Genomic DNA, 27354 nt, shown 5'->3' on the forward strand with positions numbered 1-27354 from the left:
TACGTTAAAATATGTTTATTGCTAAGACTCATTAGTATAAAAACATTTGCAAGCACAGACAAACAAACAAAGGTTATAAAATCTCCATATTCCAAAGACACTGTACAAGAAAATATCTTAAAGTTGAGGCTTCTCTCCGCTTTCACACAATACACATTTACAATTATGAAAAAGAGATCCATTGAGTAATACCTTCAACATTTTTTTCTTCTTAATTTTTACCCCTTAAATAAATAACACTTTTGCAAATCTTTGGTTTGCTTATCCAGACAACAATATTTGCAAGAATAATCGCAGATAAGAGCAAATATAAAAGACCCATCCTGTCAAATTTGAGATTTAAAAGTTCACTGAGTTTGCAGTGACCAAAGAGAGGAAACTCCAGACCAGACAAGCCGAGTAAGCATCTGTAAATATGTAATACAAATACTGATCTATGACTATGACCACTGGTTTGATCAACAACAACTAAAAAAGAAAAGTACAGTTGGTACAATTCGGTTTACCAAACATGACTTTTTGGCTTGAAAATGTTTGTATGTTATGAAAATGCCCCTGCATGGATTTGAGCATCATGATGATTCTTTATCTTGTTCTTTTGTTTTTAAATCATAAAAAATACATGGCAATGCAGACAGCGCTAAAAGTTCATGTTTACTGATAAAAACTGAGACTAATGGCTAAATAAAAATAGTTTAATCAATATAAAAACCTATGCAATGCTTTGGAAAATACATGTAGATAACTTGTTTGTTGCAAATAGGCCGAACCCCATTTACGGTCTGATAGGATATTCGATTAATAAAAACCTCAATTTATAGTTATTTACAGCATTAACCGACTGGCACAGTTCCAAACTGACTGCAGCCCAAGAGAGCCAAAAGAGACATATTTCCTTATTTTTAAACTATATAACCTTTTCAGTTTCTCCATCCATCTTAAAAAGTTACATTTGAAAGATATTAGGAACAAAATTGTTAGAATATGTATATTTCCTCATTTTCTCTTAGGATACATTCACCAGTGAAATATGACTATTTTGATGTGTGTCAAAAGACACTTTGCAGAGTTTCGTCTACATAGAATAAGTTGCTTTAGGTCATTCAGGAGAGTAGTTGGGTCGGTGCAGCAGTATCCTCAGCTGTCTGCTGCTACATGAATAGATCTTGGAGAGACTTGTCCTGAATACGACTCAAAGTTCCGTCTCCATTATTTTTAGCACTTTGAAGTTGTTCCCCGTTCTGTGTCCCTTTTCTGATCCTACCGAGCTCATCAAATCCCTGTCTCCTTCTTGATCCAGTCTACCAGCTTGGTGACGCGCGTGTAAACACCCGGCTTGTTCCGACGAGCACAGCCCTCGCCCCAGCTCACGATGCCGGCCTGGAACCATTTCCCACTCTCCTCGAAACACACCAGGGGACCCCCGGAGTCTCCCTGGTGACAAGAGAGCAATTATTAGATCGGCTTTGGATGTGAGAGCATGATGATTATACGGGTGTGAAAACCTTTCTACATCAGCCTTTTGTCCTTCTATTCTATTTTGGAGAACATGTTGATTGGTCTCACCTGGCATGCGTCAACTCCTCCGGACAAGAATCCACTGCAGAGCATTCTGGAGGTGAGTTGGCCCTCGGTGACAACGTTACACACCGTGTCGTTGATGATTTTCACACTCGCCTTCTGCAGTAGCTGAGCCTTTGAACCTGAAAGAGCAGGACAAAGGGGTCACATGGCCTCTGTGTTCGTCACTAACATCAAAAGGTGTTAATGGTCTGGATTAGTGTAAGCTAATGAAGGTTTAAGAGGCTTCCCAGGAGAGCCAACGTCTGTCTTGATATATGGATATGGACGGAAGGCTTAATGGAATAGAGCAGATGAGATAAAAAGATGAGAGGGGAAACTAGAGGGAGGGTTGAGTGGAAGAGAAATATGTCATGATGGGAAGGATAAAGAAATGGGAGGGACATTAAAGGAAAGGCGGAATAAAGGATGAAATGAGAACGAGATAAAGGGAAGAAGGAGGAAGTAGGCAGGGGAGGAAGATGAAGGACAGAGATGAATAACTCATTTTGAGAAAGATGGGGGAGGAGTGGGATGTCTTAAATTTTAGTTGGATATGCAGAATGGGAAAACACAACTGTAGAGTGGGTCACTCCGAATTGAGAGAGAACACAGCATAAATATATAATAACCAGTAACAGTGAGAAACAACAAATGACAGTTCTATCCAAAATGTTCAATTCATGCATAATACCTCCTTCTCGCATCGCGCCCCAGCCTGTGACCCAGCAGGACGTGCCTGCAGGGAAGATGTGGGAGGGAGCGGGTAGGCAGATGGGCTGGATGGTGTTGGTGAACTCCAGCGGCTCGCTGAGCTCCAGCAGTGCAATGTCATAGTCAAAGGTCATCTGGTTGTAATCTGGGTGGGTGATGATCTTCTTCACTGGACGGCGCTGCACTCCATCCTGCTTGTACTGTTCCTGCATGCCATTGTAGGTCTGCCAGTTGGAGGCAACATGATTCCTTTGGAAGCATTGCAGGGCAAAGGTTACATGGGGGCCAGGATGGATGTATGCAACATCATAAACTTATGTGCAATCTACACATGCCTTGCAACCTATGCTAGGCAACATGATTCCTTTGGAAGCATTGCAGGGCAAAGGTTACATGGGGGCCAGGATGGATGTATGCAACATCATAAACTTATGTGCAATCTAGTAACAATCTACACATGCCTTGCAACCTATGCTAGTAGTACTGTAAACTCAATGGAAAGCAATTCAGCAACCTCTCTAACAGAAAAACTGAATATCATAAACCACAAAGGTAGTGCTGGATTATTGGATTGCATTTCAATTTATTGATATACTGTAGGTGCTAGATCTGTTCATAAATATGCAAATCGACTTACGATGATAGATGACTAAATATCTTTGTTGTGGCTTCCATATAAAGTAATCTAGAAAAAGCTTGAAAATTAAATATCATTTTGTTTATCAAATATCATCAACAACTGAAAATGAACACAATCCCTTCTCAACAACAATAGAGGTTGCTCAGGTCTAACAGCAGGGTTTGTGCTCCACCTACAGGGCACTCTTGTGAATACAGCTCCATGCTTTCATAGTTGAGATGTAAATTCTGCCCCCCTCCCCAAGGTTTTTCTAAATTAACTCCATCAGTAGCTAATTTTCCGATTTAACAATTTGAATAAAATACTCCTCTGTTGAGCAGAGTTCTGTTTGAGAATAATGCATAATGGAATTTAATAAAAAGGTGATGATAAACCAAACACTAATAATGTTTTTTAAACCAAAAAAAGAGTGGATGTATTACTATACTATCTACTTGGTACAGTCTATGGGTGTTTGAGCTGTCACTCACTCTGGGCTGGTGGTTGAAAAGCAGTGGGCGGCGGAGAGGATCCACTTCTCAGATATGATTGAGGCCCCACACACATGCCCATAGGTCAGGAAGTGAAGGCTGACCTGCCAGGGCCATTCCCCCACGGCAGCGTTCTGCCCTCCCACGATGCGGTTCAGCTTATACGGCCTGGTGCCACACGCTGACATTTAACAGAGGATATAATGAGAGAGGAGGAGCATTGGAGGGTAAGAGCAAAATATTTGGAGAGAATGGCATGCATAATCGAAAAAAAGAGATTACTGGAAGCAATCATGATGCTGGCCTTAACTGTTATATGACTCTCTGGAATCCTAATAAGGCACACTGGCATATTAGTTGATGAAAAAACAGACACACCCTGAGGCCTAAATGGAGGAAAAAGCAAAAAACTTCAGGGCTGACAAGAGCTGCTTTCAAAGACGAATGAAATAAATAAAGTAGTCAAGGCCTGGGGCTCTTTTCTAACAGACAGCCCAACGCGCAGCTCAACCCAGCTCTGCTATAATCTAGTTTGAATGACACTGAAGAGATTAGATCCACTTTCAGCTGTTTTAAAATATGTAAAAAAAAAAAGCTTAATTTTGGAAGGGGAAAGAGATTAAAACATTTCTTACAACAGCTGTCCTCGTCTGAGTCATCAGAGCAGTCTTTGACGCGGTCGCATTCGGCATTCACCTTGTTGACACAGTCGCTGTTCCCGCACTTAAAGCTGAACTCAGAGCAGACGCCCGGAGCTACAATGGGGTGGAGACAGGTCCCAAAATCAAAACACATAGCGTATTTCAATCAAAGCGTTAGATGATTGCTAAGTTTAACCAGTAAAATACTATGCAATCAGTGGGGCTTTAAAGTGAGGCTTGAATGCACAATGTGTAGTGATTGAGGAGCAGATTGCATTGATTTGGGGTATTGATTGGGGTTGAGGTCTAATATACCTCTTTGTTCACAGAAGTACAAATCAAAAGGAAATACAAGAAAGTCCTGTGTGTGTGTGTGTGTGTGTGTGTGTGTGTGTGTGTGTGTGTGTGTGTGTGTGTGTTTGACTAGGTGAGTGCAAGGAAAATTGATAAAGAGGGAAGTAGAAAGGGGAGGAAATGTTAGAAAGAGCAGGGAGAATGTGAACAGTGACAGGAAATATGCTTTGTATTATGAATAAAGTTGGCAGTGCAATGTCTTTGTAAAACTTAAAACTTTACAGATGAAGGTTAATTGTTTAATGGTTTGTTTAACATACTTGTTGAATATATTAACTGGCTGGGAAAAATAATAAGTGCTGCCACTTACAGGTTTCACAAGAGGCCTCGTCGCTTCCATCTTCACAGTTTATCTTTTTGTCGCACACAACGTCATGAGACAAACACTCCCCGTTACCACAGCGCCACTCGTTCGGCTGACAACCTGGAGCCAATGAAAGATAGTGATGAGAAAATTGGGCAGTGCTTCAAACAAACTCCATTACGGAATAAAGTGATGACTGAGACAGTGACAAGAGCATTAGCAGTGATGTGCCTTTAATGTTAGCACAATTAGCATTTTATAGGCTTTGCAATACTTACTGCAACTCTTTTCATCGCTCCCATCTCCGCAGTCGTTGACTCCATCGCACACCCAGAGTTTCGGTTTGCACAGGCCATTGGAACAACTAAACTGATCAGTTTCACACTCTGAAGTAAGAGAAAATAGTGTGTATTAAACAATGCAACTGAGGACGATTATACAAGTGAAAAGGGATCGTTCACCAACCCAAATCACTCATATATTGGACACCAGTACCTGCTTCTGAGGGCTTGGTTTACAGTAAGTTACTTCATGGAGCCTAGTGACATTAATATGAAGGTAAGACCGTAACAAATCACCCAATAAACGTGTTCATACTCTTCAGATTTAGTTACCTTTAGACAGTGCCAGGTGAGTCATTTCCCTGTGTTTCTGTCTTAATGCTAAGCTAACTAGCTTCTTGCCTGGCCATGGCCTGTTATTTAAGAGATAAGATAAGATGTTATTTTATTGATCCCAATTTGGGAAATTGTTTTTGTTGCAGCAGCATAAAAGACAAGGCATTTTACAATAAAACAAATATTGTTGTTTAGAAATAAACAAGAATAAAAATAAAATAAAACAGAAAATATACATATTAAGGGGAATTTATGAGCACGGTATTGATGTTCTCTTGTCATATATCTCTCTCAAGAAGGCAAGTAGGTGTTCATATGAAAAGAGGATATGAAATAAGGAAAGGAGTAACGAAAGAAAAAGTGCTGTCTGGTCGTGTGGGAACTTACTGCACTCCATCTCATCGCTCATATCACCACAGTCATTCCAGCCATCACACTTCAGGTCTTTTGCGATGCAGATGCCGGAGGCACAGGCAAAGTTGCCGGGGCAAGCTGTTCCCAAACAACAGAAAAAATATTGAAGGAGCAAAGACAAGAAGGAGAAAAAAATATGATTACCAAAAGAAAGAATAAGGGAGTGACACAGTATGTTCAAAACATCCATCACATTGCCAATCCTTGTCCCTGTTGATCAGAGCCATTATAAGTGGAGTGCTCCTGACTGACAGTGGCAAATCAAATGGACCCAATCAACAAGCTATCTGGTGATTAGTCTAGCTCTTGTTGCAGTTCCTAAGCCTTTATCACTAAACGGCTCCATTTGACTGTCAAACAGCTGCCATCTCATCGTCTCTCAGACTTCACAGCTACTCCCCTAACCCTGTCTGACTCTGTAATGGCAGGCTATGAGTGTCCCTGTCACATCCCAACATTTCAGCCTTCCCGCCAAATGCCATGTAAAAATGGGTGAGAGACGGGACTCTTTACTCACGGTCTGCGGGATCGTAAGCGCTGTACTCGGCACTGAAGCCTTTGTCAGCGAAGGACTCGTCGGAGTGAAACATCACCTCTAGGACGTTGCTTTTGCTGATCAGAGCCAAAGAGGACAATTCGCCACAATACCTGGGACACAAGACATATGTTTAAAGGAAAACAATGTTTTAATTGTTGTAGTTATTCTGATGATTACTTGCTGATCGATATTAGAGAATAATTGCAACCAAAACGGTAATATAAATGTCTCCCTATTTAAACATTGCTGGACTCGCATGACAAGTTCTGCGCGTGCCACCATAGGACACATTGTTCAGAAACATGTATGTATTTGGGAAATAGTGAGCATGCATGCGTTAAGACTGCATACAAAAATGAATACTAGATGTTTTAGATATACCGTGACCAAAACGGGTAAACAAAAAAAGAGCATTGAGACATTTCCTAAACAAAACACTCGTAAAGTATCTGAATAATTACAATATTCTTGTGAGGAAGACCAACTAAAATACATGTAAATTCATAGAAAAACTGAACTGTAGTGGGTCGAAGTTGAACCAACAGTTAATCTGTCAACTGTGACGGTTGCAGGGAATCAGGTGTCATTTAAATAAGTGAATGTCTTACTTGGTGCCCAACACCTCCACATAGTCTTTGTGACATACACGGATATCCACCCCAGGCTCCTTCATGCGGAACATGGTGAACCTCAGGCGTACCTCTTTCCCAGCAGGGACCTACAGCAGAGGAAGAGGTGATTGGTTCATAAAGACCTTATTTAACATGCATGTCACTCCTCCTCCTACACACCAAGAAATGCATCACACACACACACACACACACACACACACACACACACACACACACACACACACACACACACACACACACACACACACACACACACACACACACACACACACACACACACACACACACACACACACACACACACACACACACACACACACACACACACACACACACACACACACACACACACACACACACACACACACACACACACACACACACACACACACAGTGAGAGCTGCGGCAGCAACAGCGGGCTGACAGATGAAGATAGAGGAGGTACTGAACAGCTTGGCTTCCACAGTGCTGCCTCAGCATTCCTCTCATGGCAGGCTAACGGTGGTGGAGGAGGAGGAGGGTGGAGGGGTTTCAGGCAGAGGAGGGGGTAAGGGAGACAAGCAGTGTTTCAAACCTTGATGGTCCACTTGCAGTCCACTGCAGGGGGATAGAAGCTGGGGTGAAGTGGGGAGGTGAAGACTCCTTTGTTTTCAGGGAGTTGGCCGCCACACACTTTAACTGAAAAGAGCAAGTCATAAATTCACATTCAGTAAAAAACTATTTCCTTTTTAAATGGATTTAAAAGAAACAATTACCCACCATTATCACTAATCGTATATAAATTACTCCCTATTTAAACACTGCTGGACTCGCATGACAAGTACCGCGCGTGCCAGCATAGGACACACTTTTCAGAAACGTTTTAAATAGTAAGGTTTTAGCAAAAATGTAAGTATTTGGGAAATAGTGAGCATGCGTTAAAACTGCATAAAAAATGAATACTGGATGTTTTGATATACCCTGAAGGCATGCCATGAAACCAACGTTTCCATCAAGAATTCACACAAGATTATAATTATTGATACACAATGGTCATTTTCTTGGTTAGGTATTCAAACACAAGCAGAACTAAACAAATCAAGGTAAATGGATAAAGTACAGAATCTATCAGTAAAATAATGGCCATTAATCGCTGAACTACCTTTTTCCCTGGGGATGGCTTTGTACTCTGCCAGGAAGCCAGGCCTCTGGACCTCGCTGTCAGTAATCAGATTAATCAGCATGATGTTGCCGGATGACACCACCTCAAGGGGGTTGGAGGGAGGCCTCTGACCGCACTTCCTGTGAGAGAATGATAGGTAGTAAAAAGTAACAGAATCAGAAGCAACTAATTGTTGTATACACTACCATAAAGCAGGAGCTACAAGTCTGAGTCTCTCTCTCTCTCTCTCTCTCTCTCTTAGGAAGCGCAACACTTAGGGAACTCAAATACAGTTGTAATTCTTCTAAGTCAGAAGCACTAAAACATCAATACAGCTAACACAGGTTTACATTTGAAAAGGAAAATCAATAGATTAGCAGAGAGGGGTAGTAAAACATATACATGAGATGAGATGTGCCAGCAGTTGATAGAAAATGCTTAGGCGGAGTTTCAAAGTCAAACATTAGGTGAATTAGCAGAAAGTTTCAGCACTGCTGGAGGCAGAGCAATGGAGGTGTGAATGACGCCGCAAGATCAGCAATACATCTACCTCTAGTAGAATAATGTCATTAGAGAGTATTATATTATGGCTCTCATAAACCTCATGTCACCTTGGATAAAACTGATCGCTCAATAGATTTATAAAATGTTATGCATCGCCTGGTAAAGCATATTTGTTTGGCAATGATTTCAGAGTTAGAAATTGCCTGCAGCTACAACTGATGTTGCATACAGGAGCCTGTAGTTTCAGAATCACAGCCCTCCCCCATAGACAAAGTGCAATTACACACAGTGGTGTAGCAGGATTCGGGTTGGCAACCTTCACAGATTTGAAAGCAGAGGTCTTTTTGAGCCAACTCAATCTCACGAGGTCTCAAAAGTTAACAATAAAAAGAGACATGCAGTGCTAAAGGCTTCAGGGCCAACTCACAAAAAAAAAGTTGTAATCACAAATCTACTGAAAGGAATTAAGTGGAACATGTTTTCCACCCACATCAAAAAGAGCTTTTACTCCTAAACCCTTCTGCAACATTTCAGTCAAGTGATACCTCGTGGTTTTCCTGTGGGAATCACGCAGAACTATATTCCCCCTCCCTCTGATCGTCAAGGCTAAATCAATTAGACAAATGTTGGTTGAACCCTATTAAACAAACCCTACTACCAAGGTGTAAGATCAAATGAGAATTTGATTTGTGTCACAATTTATTTTACAGTGGGAGCAAATCAAGTCAGATTATTGCCTTTACTTCAGAGTCATTAGTGCAAGAAATGCTGCCCCTACCCTTATGACCATGTACCATGACCAACATGTTTTCCAAACTGCCAGGACATTCTCAGCCCTCTGACTTACTCTGTGATGGCCTGCGAGTCATCTGGACTCAAAGAGTCATAGATGGAGACAAAGTCATCTGAGCAGTCATCCTCGATGTGGAAAAAAGGAAAAGAAACCATTATGGCGTCAACCTCTGAAGCTCGTATTTGCCACTGACACCGTGACTTGGGGGGATAGCCATTAGGGTAGCCTGGTGAATGAAATTTCTTTGCCGTGCTGGAAGCCTCCAGACGGAAGAAACACTCATCTGGGAATAAATAAGATTAGTTGAATCATACAGTGTGCATAAAAATGATGAGTAACTTTTATTTGCAATTATGCAACATTTAATTATGTAAAAACAATGACACATTTGAACAGTCAAACTATTCCATCCTTAATGTTATAGATGTATCTGAAAAATAGATTAATGTAAGATGGTACAGCTACTAAGTTAATGTAAATCAGTCGAATCATCTTAATAGTAATACATCAGCAGTGTTAAAGAAAAAAGTGTTTTGTGTGCCTGACGCAGGGATCTCCATCTCTGACTACAGCCGCACATGTACAGTACAGGCCAGGCATTTGTTAAAGACTGGTAGGGGGGGTGAGCATCTAGCCAGCTGGAAAATTACAACTTTGAGTGATTGAAATGGGACACGCTGTACTCACTGGCTCTGGGGTTCCTGGCCATGCGGGAATCTGTGGCTGGAGATGGAGAGAGAGTGGCAGAAAAACAGGAGGAAAGGTAAGAATGGGTCGCTGATGTTGGGTGGGTTGAAACAATTTGATGCATGAGCCCTAAAATATTTGGTTTGCACATTTTCTGTTCAATTTCCCTGCAGTTATGGGAACTGGTGATGGTGTGTAGCACTTTCTGCTCCATCTCACCTTGCCCCGCAGCAGGAACCCATACATCTCTGTCTAACTATCTGGGACAGCGACATCAAATCATACCCACAGAAATCATTTTAAAAGAGGACCAAAAAACCACTGAGTCACAGGGCCAGCGCTTGGCTGTGGGCCAGGACGTGGACAAATGCAATGTGAATGCTGATAGAGCGGAAGGAAGAAAAATGGCTGTCTCAAGCCAGGCCAGAGCCCAGCTAATATCATTAGAGGGTCCAAACAGCATTGAATGTGCAATTTCAGATGCAGCACAAGCAGAGGGGCCTGGCTTATCTGTTATCATCTTATCAGCACAACTCAAAGCAAGCTCCTTTAATACGAATAGAAACCAAACAGAATACCAATGCTGATAGGAGATGACAGTGTTTTAAGATCTGTATTCGCAGAGTTTTATCTTAGGCTGATGTCATAAAAGGCAGCCAGATGTAGCATACTCCATGTTCACCCCATCTTTCTGCCTATTGGTGTAATGATCCTCCCCACCCCCTCCCCCCTTCCTCCTCCCTGGCCCTGATGGTACCTACCTGAGGCTGTGACTTCACTAATCTTGATATCCTTGGTGTTCCCAAGGCGGCGCTGCTCCTTTATGCCTTTCTCCAACACCTCCAGCACTCGCTCCTCTGAGAACTCCGGCTCGATCTCCAGGTCTTCAACAGGAATAATAAACTCGGACCAATAGTAGGCGATGACACCCTCACTGGTAGAAAAAGAGATGAGAGAGAAATGGATGGAGGTTGGGAAGGAAGAGCATAAAGAGAGTTTTTAGTAACAAGCTTCAAAATTCAAGAATAAGCACAGATTAGTAGAACATGACAATTACTGATATTCCTAGTAGCCAAATCAAGCAGATTTACCATTACAGATTGAACAAAAATGTCTAATTCAACTAGCGTCCAATGCTTAACGCATAACTGTCAACAGACCTCATCTAACCTTGATTTTATTCGACAAAATACCACTTTTTGAACTCCCAGGGGGCAGTGCAACATAGCATTTTCTTCATGCAAGATTTATTGTGAACATTTTTTTCATGAAGTTTTCACCATCTGCTCAGCAGTATAAAAAAAGAGAAAAATCTCAACATCTCATTACCTGAAAGCAGTGACCACAGACTGGCTGTAGTATTTTCCGAGGAGTGGATCTTTCTTGTAGTTTTGTAAAAGCTGTGTATAAAAGATGTGTGGTTTTATTGAAAAGAACATGTTAAGGACTGCTTGTCTGCCTGAAGACAGAAGTACAAATTAGCACGTTAACATAAAAACCGCCTCCCATGCAAAGCAAACAACAATGGGATTCTCAATTAAGTGTTTTGCCTTCAGCTGCGAAGTGTACCAGACGAGGCTGGAGTCATTCTTTGTAGTTTTAAATGCAGGTTAGACACCAACATCTATTATGCATATACAACATCTAACGCCAAGAAAAGAGTAAGAAAGCATGAGCAGGTTTCATTTGTAATGTTAGGGATTTAGCAGCAAATGACATTGGGAGATTATATAAATATCAATATACCAAAATGACTATTAGTTTAAATTAGCAACATCAAAAGTAAACTCATTAGCATTTTACTAAAACAACTTTAGAGACAGAGAGGATAAACTATATTTTCTCAAGGACTCTAGAGACAGAATACAGTTAGTTGAACATGACATCTCTATCTCAAGGGTGTTTTTAAGCCAAGCATTGTTTACTTAAAGCCATACTTCCCAATAGTGTAAACACTAACGTAGACCTGAAACTGTTCCTTAAAAAAGCTATCCTGTTTGTTGTTGTATGTAATTGCAAAAAAAGCTAGTACATCAAAAAGCTTTTTCCCCTCAATCATCTAGTGATCTAATATTCCAGCTCCACTCTAATCCTTATTTATGTACGTTTGTGTGCGCTTGATGTTTTTTTTTTTTGGTGCTATCAACTTGCTCCTAAGTGGTGCTACAAACATCTCCACTGCCTCCAATAATAGGAGATGCTGTTGAGGGAATCACGAAGCGAATGTGCAGCGTTTTATCCCGCCCACGCTACTGTGCCTTCAGCAGTAACTCTGCATTGGGAGGGGCATTTTTTAAAAGCATTTTCACAGCTAATCCTCACTGAGAAAAGGGAACAGAATGTAACACTGTGCTCAAAATAGTTAACAATAAATAGGATAGCTGAAAGAAAGGCGAAGAAACACAGGAAACTCATCTTATGTGAAACTCACTAGTGCCTCCAGGTTGTCTGCCAATTTGCCGAACTCCTTGCTGTTGGTGTCCTCCAGCTTCTGGTCATACGGTACATCAACCAACTTCATATGCCCACTGTAGACCTGCTTTGAAGGCCCGAGCCGCATATTATAACTGCCTTCTGAATCAGCGTCTTTAACTTCGGGGAGAGGCAGGTGTGAGTTCAGTGTTTGATCAACAAAATGCTCTAAGATAGCTCCCTCTGATAGAAGAGTAGAGCTTTAAAGAGAGCCTGAAGCACCATTTCAAAGTTGTACAGTGTGATCTGATATCCAGCAGACAGTTCGGCTCTCAGAGCAATTAAAGCAGCCAGTTGAATCAAGAGGCTGCTTATCAACACTTCAGAGGCCTTTTCATCAAACACAGTATGAGTAAATGACAAGGACGCTGCGCCTTAGTCTTTGTGACATTTGTCTCTTTTGCATTATTAAAAGCAGAAAGTCCGAGCTGTCAAATAGGCAAACACTAATGGGAAATTACAAAGTCCAAACAAGCCACTCTTACACTCTTCTATCAAAGAGCTGTGTCTTCACAGTAAGTGCAAATGATCCACTCTGCAGTATCTGATGTTATGGCTGTCTTGGCAGTAACTGATTTCAATAATTTAAATATTCAGCTAATTTCTCATTTATTTCTGTTTAGAATAACTTTGATTTATGTCAAAAACTGTCCACCACATGTCCAACATCTCCAGACATATTAAAAGCACTGTGCTTCAAACTTCAAGACTACTCTACTGTGGATGATATATAAGAGGGAAGCATCTAACTATACTCACAGAGAAACAGCCAAATGAGGAATGCTGCAACGGCGGCAAGGATGAGAAGAGCCACCACAACCCCGATCACCATGCCGATCTTCCGCTTTGACGACGGCTTTTCTTTGTTGGTAAGGAAGTCAATCTGCTCGTGACGGCCGTTGCGGCCCTGATGAAGAAAAAGATACACGGTGAGCAAACATACAGCAAGTGCCCCGTGATGTGGATGCAGATCATATTTACTTTAATTACGTGACGTGGGCTTTTCAATGGCAACTGCTGATAGTTGGAGAGCATATATAATAACAACAACAATAGTAATAACGATTATAACAGATGACACATCAAATCGCTGAACATTGAACAAATATATTTGACACTAATTGTCAACATTTGCTGTTTGATTGCTGTACATTTATTTTAAAAATAAATGTATTAACTCTACAAATGTCCATGGTTAATTGGAAAACTTGAAAATAGAAAAGCAGAATGACAAGTAAATCACCAGATCATCCACCTATTTATAACGTCCTTTTTAGATTATTGTATCTCCCTGTGTATTGGTGTTGATAAGTTTTTTCTCCGTCGCCTGCAGAAAGTCCAAAATGTGGCTGCACGCCTTCTTACCTGGCTGAGAGTATATGACCACATCACAGCTGTTCTGGCAGATCTTCACTGGCTTCCTGTCAGTTACAACATTTACTCATTAAAGTTTTTAAATCGCTGCATGGACTGGCACCACACTACCTGTCTGAGTTGTTGCACCCGCGTGCTCCAGCTAGAGCAATGTGCTCAGCTGTGTGTGGTTCCTCTGTGCAGGAAAATAACCACAGGCGCTTACGCTGTGGCAGCACCCAGACTGTGGAGCAGCCTCCCAGTACAAATCCACACTGCTCAGTCTAATGAACTTTTTAAATATTAGCTAAAAACTCATCTCTTTGCACTGATTTTAATACTAGTTGAGCACAACATTTTGATATTTGTATGCGTTTTTTTACGTTTCTAGTTATTGTGCGTTTTAATCTTGTTTTTAATTATGGTTTTATTATTTTACTCCTATTGTGTTATTTTATATTTGTTCCCTGTACAGCACTTTGGTCAACTGAGGTTGTTATAAATGTGCTATATAAATAAATAAATAAAGATTGAGATTGACAAGTAAATAGTTGTATTGATCAAAAACAAAATGTCATTTATCAGCATCTCTTCATTTCTGAGAGACAGTATACATTACATTGCTATACTAGTACAACATGTAAATATCAGTGCGAGAGGAGTGGCTTTCCCTGGTTTTGGCTATGTGGAAAACGTTTAGAAATAATTAGCTTTGCGAGCACATCTAAAAGTGGCATCAATCGCCATTACCACTGCAATTAACCTCTGCTTTACAATAGATATGATTCCACAATGATTGGTTCACCAACAACAGGTTCTGCAGGAACCATCACATGTTCTCCTTTAATATAAATATTAAATGAATAATGCAGGGTAGGTCGTTGGGAACCTCCAAAAGATGATTTGGGTTGTATGCAAACTTCACATATAAAATATATATATTTGTTTTAAAATGGAGAACAACAATGCCATAATTTTTATTTGTGGCATAGCAGGCATAACAACCCCTGGGCCGCCATTTGCCCATCCCTGTCTTAGAAGGTATTTTCCGTAAGTAAACTTATAGAAATAACACTGTCAGCACATTAATCACATACATTTTTTTTTATTTCATCACTGTCCCCATTATGAAAATATGACAAATGTGTAGACCTATTATTATTTTATTTGTAAAACAAACAAGAACAGTTTCCTTTCTCAATACCTTAACTTCAGATATATATATATATAAACAAAAATGGTATGTGTACACCTTTAACTTCTTTCCTAGAGAGACAAGTTCAAACAGGTAGTCACATGGTGGCATACAAGACTGGTCAGACCTGCTCAGGTAGTGGGACGAAGCTACCACACTCACACCTTCAGGTACACATGTTCGTGGGAAGAAATTACATGATTAACTGAGAAGGACCACGTAGAGATTATTGTCTGTCTGTCTGTCTGTCTGTCTGTCTGTCTGTCTGTCTGTCTGTCTGTCTGTCTGTCTGTCTGTGTTGTTGAGCTCTCTCAAGTGGGTGGACTGAGAGAGAGGTTTCTGGCCAGTTAGTAATCAACACACAATGAATTCAGTGCCTGTAGCCCATGAGTGAAGAAGCCCAAGTGCTATTAGGGGTGGAGAATCACTTTGGTATTAAATCAATTTGTCAGATGTGCTGCCCCTGAAGATGGGGGCTCAATTACATGAGTCTAGATGATAACTCATGGCGATTAAGGCCTATTGTTACGCTAGGGCTTCCACACATGCTTTCTAATTGGAATCTCTAACAGCAATCATGGGCCAGAATGAGGAGGATCATTAGAGATGGGGTCAGCGAGTGCTCCAGGGTCTCCCTCTATCAGTCACCCTGATCACAGCCTAATAAAACCATTATATGCTCTCCATCATTTGCCATTCTTCACTCCTAGAAAGAGTTAGTATAACATTTTATAGCTATGTGTAATCGTTTTTTTAAATACCAGCTCAGCCGTGCCTTGCCAATTATTAAACAGGAAGTAATGCTGTCCGTCTCTCAACACAACCAATCATGTGGATGCAGACTAAAACGAAATGTTAATGTTTGACAAGAAAAGCAATCAAAGTTGTTGTGAAATATCCTGCAATCAGTTTTTCCAAGTAGTCTAACCGGTTTAACAAGTGGGAAACAATTTAGAACTGCTGAAGGGTGTGGTGAAAAATGACGAAGACCTCAAGCACAGTTGCAGCTATGTCATTACAACACTGGTCTACAACCTTATTAACAACGATTTGTCTGAACAATCCAGAATTCTTGTCAGGGTATAAACTAGAGATGCATTGTACTTGGCTACTTAGAGATGCTATGGAAACTTTCTCAAAATACACTGACTCAGTTTCTCAAAATAACAAGATACCAAGTCATTATTTTGGTAGAAAAATATTGTCTTCACTGCTGTGCAATGTTTGACATAATGAAGGGTTGTGTAAGTGTAATAATCCTTAAAAGGGACAATATGTAGGATTTGGTGGCATCTAGTGGGGTGATTACAAATTGGAACAAACTGAATACCCTTCCTCTCCCCCTCCCTTTACAATACAGCGATAACGATCTACCAAGTGCAAAACTAAGTACTGTAACGTTGTGGTCTCTTTCAGGACCTTTGCCTTGCTCAGAGGCCATCTTCACCGTAACACAATATTAGAAGCAACTAATTCATGCCATGGCCGGGTTTCTGAGAGCTATGGTGGCCTTCAGGTAATGATAAAACCCAAAATTACTTTTTCTTGTGCCACTGTATGGTTTGTCCTAAAGTAGAAAGATGACCTTGCAACATGGCGTACCTTGTAAAAAGGGACCCACTATATTATAGATATTAAAGTCTCATTCTCAGCTAATATAAATACAATGATTCTTGGTCTCAGCAGAAGACATGTTGACATGTCACAGCAAAGCACATGGGAATAACAAAGTCAATGATTAATGATTTTAAGTAAGGGATGCAACAGATGTATTGTTTTTAACTGATACAGAAATTCTATAGCCAATCCCGATATGATAAAAAAAATTTTTTTTTACATTTTCCTAGAAGATGTTGAGATCAAAGATAGGGGATCAAAAATATTCATAGCGCTGAACTAAGAAATCCCAGCAAAATCATAGTAAAAACGAAACATACAAAATATCATACTGTATACAATTACAACCCTTAAGAATTATGTTAAGTGCTTCAGTTCTGGTATAGTGTTGGCTGACTCTTACTCTGTCGTGGCTTGGAGGGACCAGACATCATTAAGTGCTCTTTGTATTGTGACAAATCAAACTGTCTGGATCAACAAAAAGGCCTACAAGCTTCAGACATTTTTTTTTGTATTTCTCAGATAATCAGCCAGTTGAATGCTGTCCACATTCAGCAACACAACAAATACTTCCTTTATCCTTTAGTCTTAACTGTGGGATAAGTGTGATCAGCGTGTGTACAATAAACATTTTTCTCTAAACCTCCATGTGTGTTCACACAGGTGCAGCCCGATATTTTTCACATTTGCATATAATCTGCATGTTGTTGTTGCAACTGCTCAAGTGGTTTGTCGACATATTTCGAAACGAATGTGTAGTGACTAGAAGCTGACACCGTTTCAGTGACACACAGCAAAACCTGCCAAAAGCCAAGCATTCGGCGCTAAAGTTGAGCTCATAGACTGTATATAGACTAGAGCTCCACGTTTTTAGAATCGCACAGCCACAACATTGTCCAACTCAGGGTGGATAAAATAATATTAAGAAATTGATGCAGCTGAACCAGATAAACCACATTCTGCACATTTGCATATAGTCCTGTTAAAACCTGGAGCCTTCATTACCCACTATGCAACCTGCCACAGATTGGTTAAAGATTTGGGCAGTGGACGTATAAAGAGACCTGGATACAGCCTTTTGAGGCTGCGACACTGTTCATTCCTATAAAAGGTTGCTCAGTAGTGCATAGAGCCAAACAAATAATCTTGACTGTTACTGACTTACAGTATAGTGAGTATAACAGGACCCAGATCTTCCATATCCATGGGACCCTTAGAGATACATAACCCCGCCTCCCACCTCCACTCACACACACATTAGCTTGCAATTAAGGACTAATTATTTAAGTTGATTAAGCTCAACTACATAAAAATGCTGATTTACAGATGTCCTGTTCCCAAGTTAAGTCTATGGGAAAAAGGATATTTGGGACCCATGGCTTTCTGTGGCGGACGCGGAAGTTGTAGTCCCACAGTTTGGCCACAAGGAAAAGGGACAGGCGCTCTCCCTTGAGGGCTGATTTTGGCACATTATACTAGAAGCAGCTAAATCAGTGTCGCTAGAAAACAGAGATGAGGTAAGCTCACTTGTTTTTAATTAAACACCCCTAAATGTATTCACTTTCAAAGTGTTATTCTTCAGCCTCAATTGACTTTGCCTCAAGTGACATCACTTGGAGCAGTTCATCAGTTTTGGCATTGCTCCCTCTGGAGACAAAAAAAAGCTTTAGTAACTTTTTACACATTATGCGGTAGAACCCCTCAGCGACCTGCTAACGGACTTTGATTTGAAAATCAGTAGAGTTCCCATTTAAAACGCTCTCGATCTCACCAGCATAGATCTGTCCTATCCAAACAAATCCAGGAGACTGCTAGCAAAAAAGGGACACTCAAATATGACAGCCAATCAATACAATTTCAGTAGCCTCATATTTACTTTTAGTTAACACCTGCAGAGATCTATTACTTGACCTTAAGCATACACGTTACACAGTTAGCCCCTTATACTGCAGCATCACTGTGTGTGAGGAGGAGTGAGGCTACAGCCTTGTGGCATACTACAGAGTTGCTGCTCAAGGAGGAACGAGGCAAAAGGCTGGGAGAAAAATTGACAAAATCCTCCATAACTGCGTCTTCCTCTTTACAGAACAGAGAAGGACTGAATGAATGCTGTTGGCCTTGTATGGAAGCAGCCTCCATCTGGATTTACACACAGAGAATTAGGGATGTCCCGATCACCTTTTTTTGCTCCCGATCCGATTCCGATCATTTGCCGATACCGATTTTTCCCAATCCGATCTTTATGCAATGCATTAAGAGAAAAAAAAGCATTCAAGTTGTCCCTTAAGGTTATTTTTTTTTTATTTAAAAATTGGATATTCTATCCAACATGGATATAGCTTCTTTTTTTCACAGCAGCATTGGATCAGTTCAGTTGTGCAGCATTGGATCAAAACAAAATCAAGCTTGTCAGTACTCGTTAGCTTACTGCTACAATTAGACACTGCGCCCTGCCCACTCTGTTGCCAGATTTGAGAGAAATAAGCAACCAGGTCTATGAAAACAAGCCCCAAAGAAGCAACACATACATGATGTTGTGTAATTTGAAACCAAAACTAAGGCCTCAGGATGACTTTAAGACTTGAACATGGTCATTTTTGTTTTTCAACATTGAATACAAAAACAAAAAAAAGTATTTATTAAAAAAGAAAAAAAAAAAAAAAAAATCCCGATCCCCGATTTTTTTCTCCCGATTCCGATCTTTTGAAAATCACGTGATCGGCTCCGATCCCCGATCACGTGATCGGATCATCTCTACAGAGAATGTCTTATTCTTATCAAAGATGCAGACATTTGCCAAAGCGGCAAAGCCCTGAATAAGTACAAACAAAGCCCATGTGATAACTGAACACAATTAAACTTTTATTTAACTATCCAGTTTTGTCCAGTTTTCCTTTGAAAACATCGCTCAGTAGAGTCAACAATAAGAGACGTGACGTTAACACTGTACTCACTTTACTGCTGTTCAACAAGAATACCCTTGAAATTTGTCCTGAAATGCAGTAAGAGAAAAAAGAGAAAAGCATGGCCTTGCCTGAAGAAGTGTTTCTCTCTCTCTCTACTCTACTGAGTCACCACATAAACAGAGAACAGGCTGACTGCAATAATCATAGAATTCCCATTAGATCTAGTATCTACTTATTGAAGTAATCAAATATTAACAAAGGAAATAAATGATAGTTTCCCAACATTTTCACTGCATCTTAATAAACAACAACTATCTCTCCCAACTTTTAGGAGTAGAATGCCAAGGAGTGGTACATGGCAAGCTTTAAAGTATTTTTTTGTGAAGGTATATGTTGAAACCTAAAGCAACTCAAAGTTTTCTTGAGAAATCCAATCCCACACACTTTTCCAAAGAATAACCTTTTAATGAACAAAATAAATGAAAGGAAGAAAAGGAAAAAGCAGCAGCTTGTTTTCTTAGTTTCGCTATGTCTCCAAATAAGCAGGGAGGGTCAAGTAAGCAGACGCTTGGCCATTCTTTTATGACAAATACCTAACAGGCACCCACTCCTGTCTGAGCCTGGCAATGGCTCTATAGATATTTTTCATGTAAAACAAATGGATTTGAACTCCTTGTTATTGTCACACTAATGCATAAAGAAAAAGGTTTATTTTGCTGAAATAGCCTTTTCCTGTTTGGCTACATTCTCAGCAGTAGCCTGCATACTAGTACACTCCAGTGAGTCTTTCCCCTAGGGTAAGGAGTGTTTTTTGTGAGGCTGTCAAATATAGGCTGTAAAGAGCTGGTGAATTTCATCAGCACTGACCAAAGCCTTGTAACCATTAATGAGTCCCCACAGAGGGAAGTTCACCTTTGGCTGGCCGACACTATTTTCTGCCCACAACCTCTACTGGTAATTCATTCATCTCAAACAAGACTGAATTATGTAGTGACAAGAACTGTATGGATATTTACATAATGTATGCATGTTCCAGAAGAAGTTGACCTATAGGTGAGGAAAGTTTTTTGGCAGTTTTCACATCCAATTATCATTTTTAAAAGCCTGTTTGAATATCACACACAAACAACGTGGTTGATCTAAAACCACTGTGGTAACATGTTAGTGTTCTTGCAACAAATAATTCATTTTACCACAAAGTATAATTGCAGTTTTTGTTGATGCACACACAAAACTGTACCTCAGTTTGGCTGAAAAACTCACATTTAACCAACGTTTTCCATACCGCAAACAAAAACATAGACTAATAACAGCAATGTTTATATTAACAAATAATAATGACACCTTGTGTCTGACTGAGGTTTTCTAGGCCTCTATTCTATTATTTACATACAATGTTCACTTCAGACATGCTAAACTTTGCCGACTTGTTTTGCTGTGACAGCCCACTGCCCAAAATGACACACCACATAGGATTAAAAATGGTGTAAGCCTAAGTGAAGTCTTCAAAGTTCAATTATTCATTCAGACCAGAGGGAAAACAACATCATAGTATCAGTGCTGGTGCTTGGATAAAAGAGGCCCAGAAACTAAATAATCTTTATATGGGCCATTCTACCGAATTGGTGCAGTCAGGTTGGAACAGTTTTGAAATTGTGTATGTTCTTTTCCCAAAACTTTGTCCATATATATTTTGTACCATATATACTGTAAATCACACATATCTAGTCAAATAACCGTACATTTTTATATCGTATTTTCATACTGTATTGGAATGTTCTTCCTCTACCAAAAATGGTCACTACCGAAACATAGTACATACTCTGTAGTAAAACAGTATGATATTAACCTGTTAAGATTGTTTTACCTTCCCTTCTCTAAATAGTATTTTAACAAATATTTCTTGAGGGTTTTCACAATTAAATTAATGCAATAAAAATCACAATGCAATTTTTCTTTGTAAAAAGCATAATACTGGTCATATTGATTCCAGAGTTGATGATTGTTGAAATTGAAATAAAAAAATAAACCAATCAGTATCATATCGTTTTACTTGATTAGTCAATATACTTAATTTTTTACAAAACATCCAGTGTTTCGGTAGTGACCACAGTATTTTATCATCTTCCTTCAACCTTATTGCTGAATCTTAACTCATAACATGCCTTATGTTGAAGTGTGAATGTTCGAAGCTACTGACCCCCGAATCAGCACTTTAGTAACAGGCTGAAATAGAGGGATATGAGGCTAGAATGGGTAATCTGTTTGGTATTTTGAGCAAAAGAATTCATAGACATGTTTTTTATATATCTGAGACCTATAATATATGCCTAAAAATAGTATAATAAGATACCTTTAAAGTAACATACTGATTTTCAGACTTTAAAAACACATTTATTTCAAAACTATGGGATTTACCTGCTTACCATTCCATTTTGTCACTACCAAAACGATCATGTCAATTCTGGTTCAGGATATTTATTTCGTACCAGTAGGTAGATTCTGTTTGCAGAGAAAAAGACAAGGGTTCCACCCTGACACTAAAAACAAACACAAACAACAGACGCACCTCTAATAAAAGGACTAGTAAAAGTACAAGTACACCCTGCTCAACCAAATCTCAAAATATTTAAAAAACATTTTAAGAAGGAAAACACAATACAAACATGGACATTCAAAATTAAATACAAATAGGCATCTGTGTGACGCTCCTACTGTATGATTTGTTAATTTGTGAAATAGCTGCTGGGATAAAACTGTTTTTATACCGCTTCGTTCTACTCCTTGGGACAAGTAACCTCCGGCCCGAAGGAAGAAGCTTAAATTCTGAGTGCAGAGGGTGGGAGTCATCATCTAATATGGAGCTGGATGACCGCTTTAACTGCCTGAGGTACAGGGTCTCCAGATTTAGCTGTGGCTCACCAATCAGTCTGCTGGACCACTTCATGATCTGACTTAGAGAGTTTCTGCTCTTTAAAGTTAGGTTACCAAACCATGACATTAGTGAAAAAGACAGAATTGACTCGATAAAAGCACGATAAAACACGATCATCATGGTTTTGTCAATGTTAAAATAGGACATTCCTAAGACAGTACAAACGCTGGTGCCCCCTTTTGCACACAGCATCACAGTTTGGATCAGAGCTCAATTTTGAGTCTGATTCTGGATTGTTAAGACTTCATGTATTTATGTATGTGGGGATGTCTTCTAAAAACAATGATCATGTCCTTGGTTTTGCTTATGTTCAGTTGTAGATAGGACTCCTCACACCACCTGTCAAAGTTGTCAATGACAGGGCCGTGGCTGGTCCCATTGTCCTGGAGCCTACTAACAATTACAGAGTCATCTGCATACTGATCAAAGACTATATAACTAACTATATATAATATAGAGAGGTTTACACACATAAAAACACAATACTTTGCATAAAACTCCGAAAAAGTTTACTTAATTGAAGATAAGTGTTTGGTAGAGACAATTCTTAAGGTTACACACCGATTTTCAGATTTTGGAACAGATGTATATCAAAAGTATGGGATATAGCTCATACAGTCTATGAAGCCATTCAGCCATGAGGGACAGGGATGCAGTGGCTAGGCAGTGTGGCCTAAAAACCAGGCTCAGCCATTGGACTAAAACCCCTTGTGTTTCGGTAGTGACATGAAAACTGGGGACATGATTTTTTTTTAGTATAGTTTTTTATTAAAAGATTAAACCCACAATAAATCTAAATATTCCAACTTCTGTTTGAATGTAATCATAAAGATCTTCTAATTACACCATTGAACAAAATAAAATAAAAATGTTTTAAGTGTTATTTACAGAAATTGAAATTGAAATGTCAGGGTTGGGGACAGCTACTTCCCGATGGAAAGTACCCTATAGCCTACATGATGTTTTTGCTTATCACTATCTAATTGAATGCCTTGTGTTTAAATAGACCATAACATATTCTTAGTAAATATCTATGTCTGCATAATTAATTGTTTTGTTAAATAGATTTTCTTGTTGTGGGAACGCACTAATTCGGTACAATGCCCCATATGCCAAAACGTTGTCAAGGGCCAAAATATCACGTTTGTAATCGTTGGTAATGTAGGCCTCGTCGTGTAAACAGATAGTCAGCTCCGACAGAAAAGCTAGGCCCACACTTTGGGTGTGTAGTAAAACGGTGTGTCTCTCTATTGTACAGAATAATTTTCATATTCATTAGCACAAAGAAGTTTAATTTCAAACTTGATAAGAACTTACGTTGTATTCATATCGGGCGGAATGCATCTTCCAAAAGCGCCCCCCCACTGAAGTCCAACAGGATCAGCTTTACCTTCACACCAGTGTTGTAATGAATAGTAGATGTGTAGCTTATTCTTTATAAAAATTACTATATTATCACTTCGTTAAGGTTAAATCCAAATGTCAGCAGGTCTTCTTGTATCGTCACGAAGCACCTGAGACAGAGCTCTTCCGCACACACCTTTGGAGGGAATAAACCACGCCCCTAAATACCTCCTGTATGTGCAGTGTAGCCGTTTGTGGGCGAAACCAATTCAAAGAACTTCAAGACCATGCTGTCACTGCACCTAATAATTACCTATGACTCTTAACCCACATGTTTATTCAAACACCTGCTTCTACGCCGTTTGGTGTGGTCCATTTGCGGATGTTGTCGCCAAGAACAGGGGGAAATAAATCCCGGTTAATAGTTTGAAAGCATTCAAGCAAGGGAAATGGGAGAAAAGGCTTGAAGTGAGCTCTCACATCGTGTGTGTTTTATTGTTTTTGTAGAATATTTTTTCTTTAAAATATGTAGACCTACATTATAAATGTATAGGCCTAATGTGTACATAAACATAAGGCGTGTATAGGCCTAGACTACATCACAGAGCAATAATCAATCCCAATATGCCTAAAAAATGTGTAACCTTAAGATCATTATGGGGGATGATGTGGACGGGTTTTTGGATGCAATTTTAAGTAACAGTTTGCTTCGTTTCCTAGCTGTAACCACTGTGTGACCATGTATACGCATTTTATAAATTATATTATATTTATTTATTCAAGGTGTTAACTTTGTAGGAATTTCTTTTTGATTATTCATACATTTTAGTTTTTTTTATAAGAATGAAGGCGTGTTTTTTTTTTTTTTTAAATAACCTCATTCAAACTTTTTGTATGGAAACTATATCAGACAAAAAATAAGGTAAATGGTTTACTTTTAGACCACTACATTTATTTAATATCTTTAGTTACTTTGCAGATTTAGATTAATGATGTGAAATATAATCAACTCATTAGTTCCACCTGGAGTAAATTCACAAGCTACGCTGCAGTATACAAAGTCATTAAAACTAGCTGCACCTTTACCAGCTGTGATAAACACTTTAATGCATACAATAAGTATAATAAAAACATGTAGCCTAACATTATTTGGAAATGGGCCAATCTACATATTGAGTAGGCTACTTTTACTGTTTGTAGAAGTAGCCTATATTTGTATTCCAATGCTTTTGTACTTTTACTTGAGGAGCATTTTTGAATGAAACCTCTTGGATGAGGTCTTCCTACAGTAAGTCTGCTTGCTGTTAATGTTATATGTAAACCCACACATTAAAACTGTCAGTAATGTCTATTGGTATTCTATTTTCAGGTGGATCTTCCCTCAAACTGACGCTGTAATTCTGTGCAGTCTTCACATACACCACCAGATGTCCCCCTTTACCAAGCCACCGTGAGGACACCATAAGTAAACTCTGTGATAAATACCCGCAGAAAGAGGGCTTGGTTCTGTCAGGCTTCATCCTCATAATATCCCAGGCTGCCATTGGAGAACCCGTTGGCGAGAGTGAGCAGGACGCAGACGCAGGAGATATCGCAGGAAGGCGCCCGACGAACGCAGTGTCCATCACTTCAGCTGATGTAACCAGACAGCTTATGGTGGAGGCAGTTATTTAACATTTAACTTCGTTATAACAAATATAAAAGAAGGCGAGAAAATGGGACATACCGCAATACCAATATTAATGGCTGTATTGTCCTACTGCGTGCTGGACAACGTCGAGGTAAGAGCAACACAATCTGAACCATTTGTACCAATGGCACAATGTAATCTTGCCTTCTGTTAAGCTGAATGTCGATGTGACTTTTTTTATAAAATGATGCGTTATCATAGTTAATGTCGCCATTACACATGCAAAGCATAGGCTACAGCTGCCTCTATCTCCTTATTGCTGACACGCACCCTTATCAATCTAGGGCATGTTTAATTTGTAAATGCATCCTCTGGCTCTGTCCTATGTCAACAAGAGTAATGGCACGCAACGTCCACCAAAAGGCAGTGATAGAGAGAGGATTTACAAATGCAAATGCTGCAGTAAAATATAAATGATAGCCGGAATTCAGGTCGTAAATATAAAAGGCTTTATGAAGATGTGGTTTACAGTGTATTCGGTTTGCTGCGTCAAGTCGGGGCCTGTATCAGATATGGAAAAAATGTCACTCAGGCTTTTCTGTTTGGAAGGATGGAAATCAAATCCCATCTCATTGCGTCCCATCTGGCCTTGTCAGAGAGAAAGGAATCAGCTTGCATCCGTCCTTTTTAGAGGAGTGGTGCAGCTCTTCAGCAGGATGGAGTCATGCATATTCAATTGCTTTTCTGTGTTACATTTTTGGTTTTGATGGCAAATCACTGAATAGATAAGAAAAAAGTGTTCTTAGATTTTCGGTGGATCATGTTCTTTCATAAAGGCCTACCTCTATTTCTAAATATCCGAATAAACTGATCATCGAAGAGGGGGTGACATTGATATATCATTGGACATAGAGTGCAATACAGAGTATTCTAGTGAGAGATGTGGAGTCATTCTATTTGCATCTGTCTCCATCAATATGTAGAGAGGAGATAGTGAAAGTCTCTGTTAGAGAACGACAGCTGCTTCCACCTTTCCACTGTCTTATCAGCAGACACGCAGTTTGATGACCTTTCATTTTCAATAACTACTCCATCACCCATCATCTCATTCCTGTGATGGACCTGAGGCATTAATTCAGGTTGGAGCATGGACATTTGTGTGTAGAAACAGGGTGGTATTTGGAGGTGAGTGTGAATGGTATGGGGGAGGGAGGGGGGGAGGATGAGTCATGATGTCCCAGCTGGAGCTGTGGTTCAGGTCAGACATACTTTTCCACCTGGAAATTAAGAGTGAATGAAGCTACAGTCAGAGGTAGATAACTGAGCATCCTGTCTGTTGGTTCAGAGTCTGCCCAAGTTCCTAAGAGGATTTGTGAGATGTTTATTTATTAGCCATCTTCCACAGTGATTCTGCAACACTCATAAAGCCTCTCCTTTCATTTTGAAATAATTTCACTTCTCTAAGAGCCTTAGTGGGATTACTGCTATGCTGAGGAACAGGCTTTAGCTTCATACAAGGAGACCTGCCCATGAAGGTTTACATTGAAGATTACTCTGAGAGGGTTGGCTGGCTGGATTACACTGTGGTATTAGCCCCAATAAAACTGTCAGCCTCCCCTAATTTACTCAACATTTATTCAGATGGAAATGTGCAAATCGGATACATTTGTTTTGATCTCTCTTTAATAGTGTTACATTTATATGTGTCAGTGCACTGGGATAATCAGAATATAATCAAATTACACTTCCATTCAGTGTTCTGAATTATAAAGCCATGATCATTTATTAACTGAAATACATATCAAGCATCATACTGTGTTCTGATTGGTTGGACACATTGATGCTAAGTTGTCACATATGTCACTCAAGTCCTATTTGGGCTTCCTAGGTGTG

General features: G+C 39.7%; 2 protein-coding genes across 2 annotated transcripts in view; one reads left to right on the forward strand and one right to left on the reverse strand.

Moving 5' to 3' along the window:
* On the reverse strand, positions 1-24042 carry st14 (ST14 transmembrane serine protease matriptase). The gene is made up of 19 exons (XM_079692383.1): positions 23805-24042; positions 13241-13388; positions 12441-12601; positions 11339-11409; positions 10771-10943; positions 10010-10045; positions 9377-9605; positions 8026-8165; positions 7459-7562; positions 6861-6970; positions 6232-6362; positions 5688-5792; positions 4962-5069; positions 4690-4803; positions 4020-4139; positions 3385-3565; positions 2255-2523; positions 1567-1703; positions 1-1434 (listed from the first exon to the last, which is right to left on the reverse strand). The coding sequence occupies exons 1-19, from the start codon at positions 23829-23831 to the stop codon at positions 1273-1275; spliced, it is 2526 nt and encodes an 841-aa protein (XP_079548509.1). The 5' UTR covers positions 23832-24042; the 3' UTR covers positions 1-1272.
* Positions 24043-25351: 1309 nt separating this feature from the next.
* The window catches only part of aplp1 (amyloid beta (A4) precursor-like protein 1), a 31993-nt gene continuing 29990 nt past the window's right edge, over positions 25352-27354 (forward strand). Inside the window, 1 exon segment of the mRNA XM_079692384.1 lies at positions 25352-25612. Within this exon segment, the coding sequence (XP_079548510.1) occupies positions 25547-25612 (66 nt within the window). The 5' untranslated portion in view covers positions 25352-25546.

Source organism: Notothenia rossii (assembly GCF_949606895.1).
Source record: "Notothenia rossii genome assembly, chromosome: 7".
Taxonomy (NCBI): domain Eukaryota; kingdom Metazoa; phylum Chordata; class Actinopteri; order Perciformes; family Nototheniidae; genus Notothenia; species Notothenia rossii.

Bases quoted from the DNA above. Each gene is read 5' to 3' on its own strand.
- st14 (XM_079692383.1), bottom strand. From the start codon at position 23,831: ATGCATTCCGCCCGATATGAATACAAC. The intron at 7,563-8,025 runs GTAGTTCAGCGA...TGCTCTTTTCAG, and splicing joins AGCCATCCCCAGGGAAAAAG to TTAAAGTGTGTGGCGGCCAA. The intron at 4,140-4,689 runs GTAAGTGGCAGC...ACCCCATTGTAG, and splicing joins CGAGGCCTCTTGTGAAACCT to CTCCGGGCGTCTGCTCTGAG.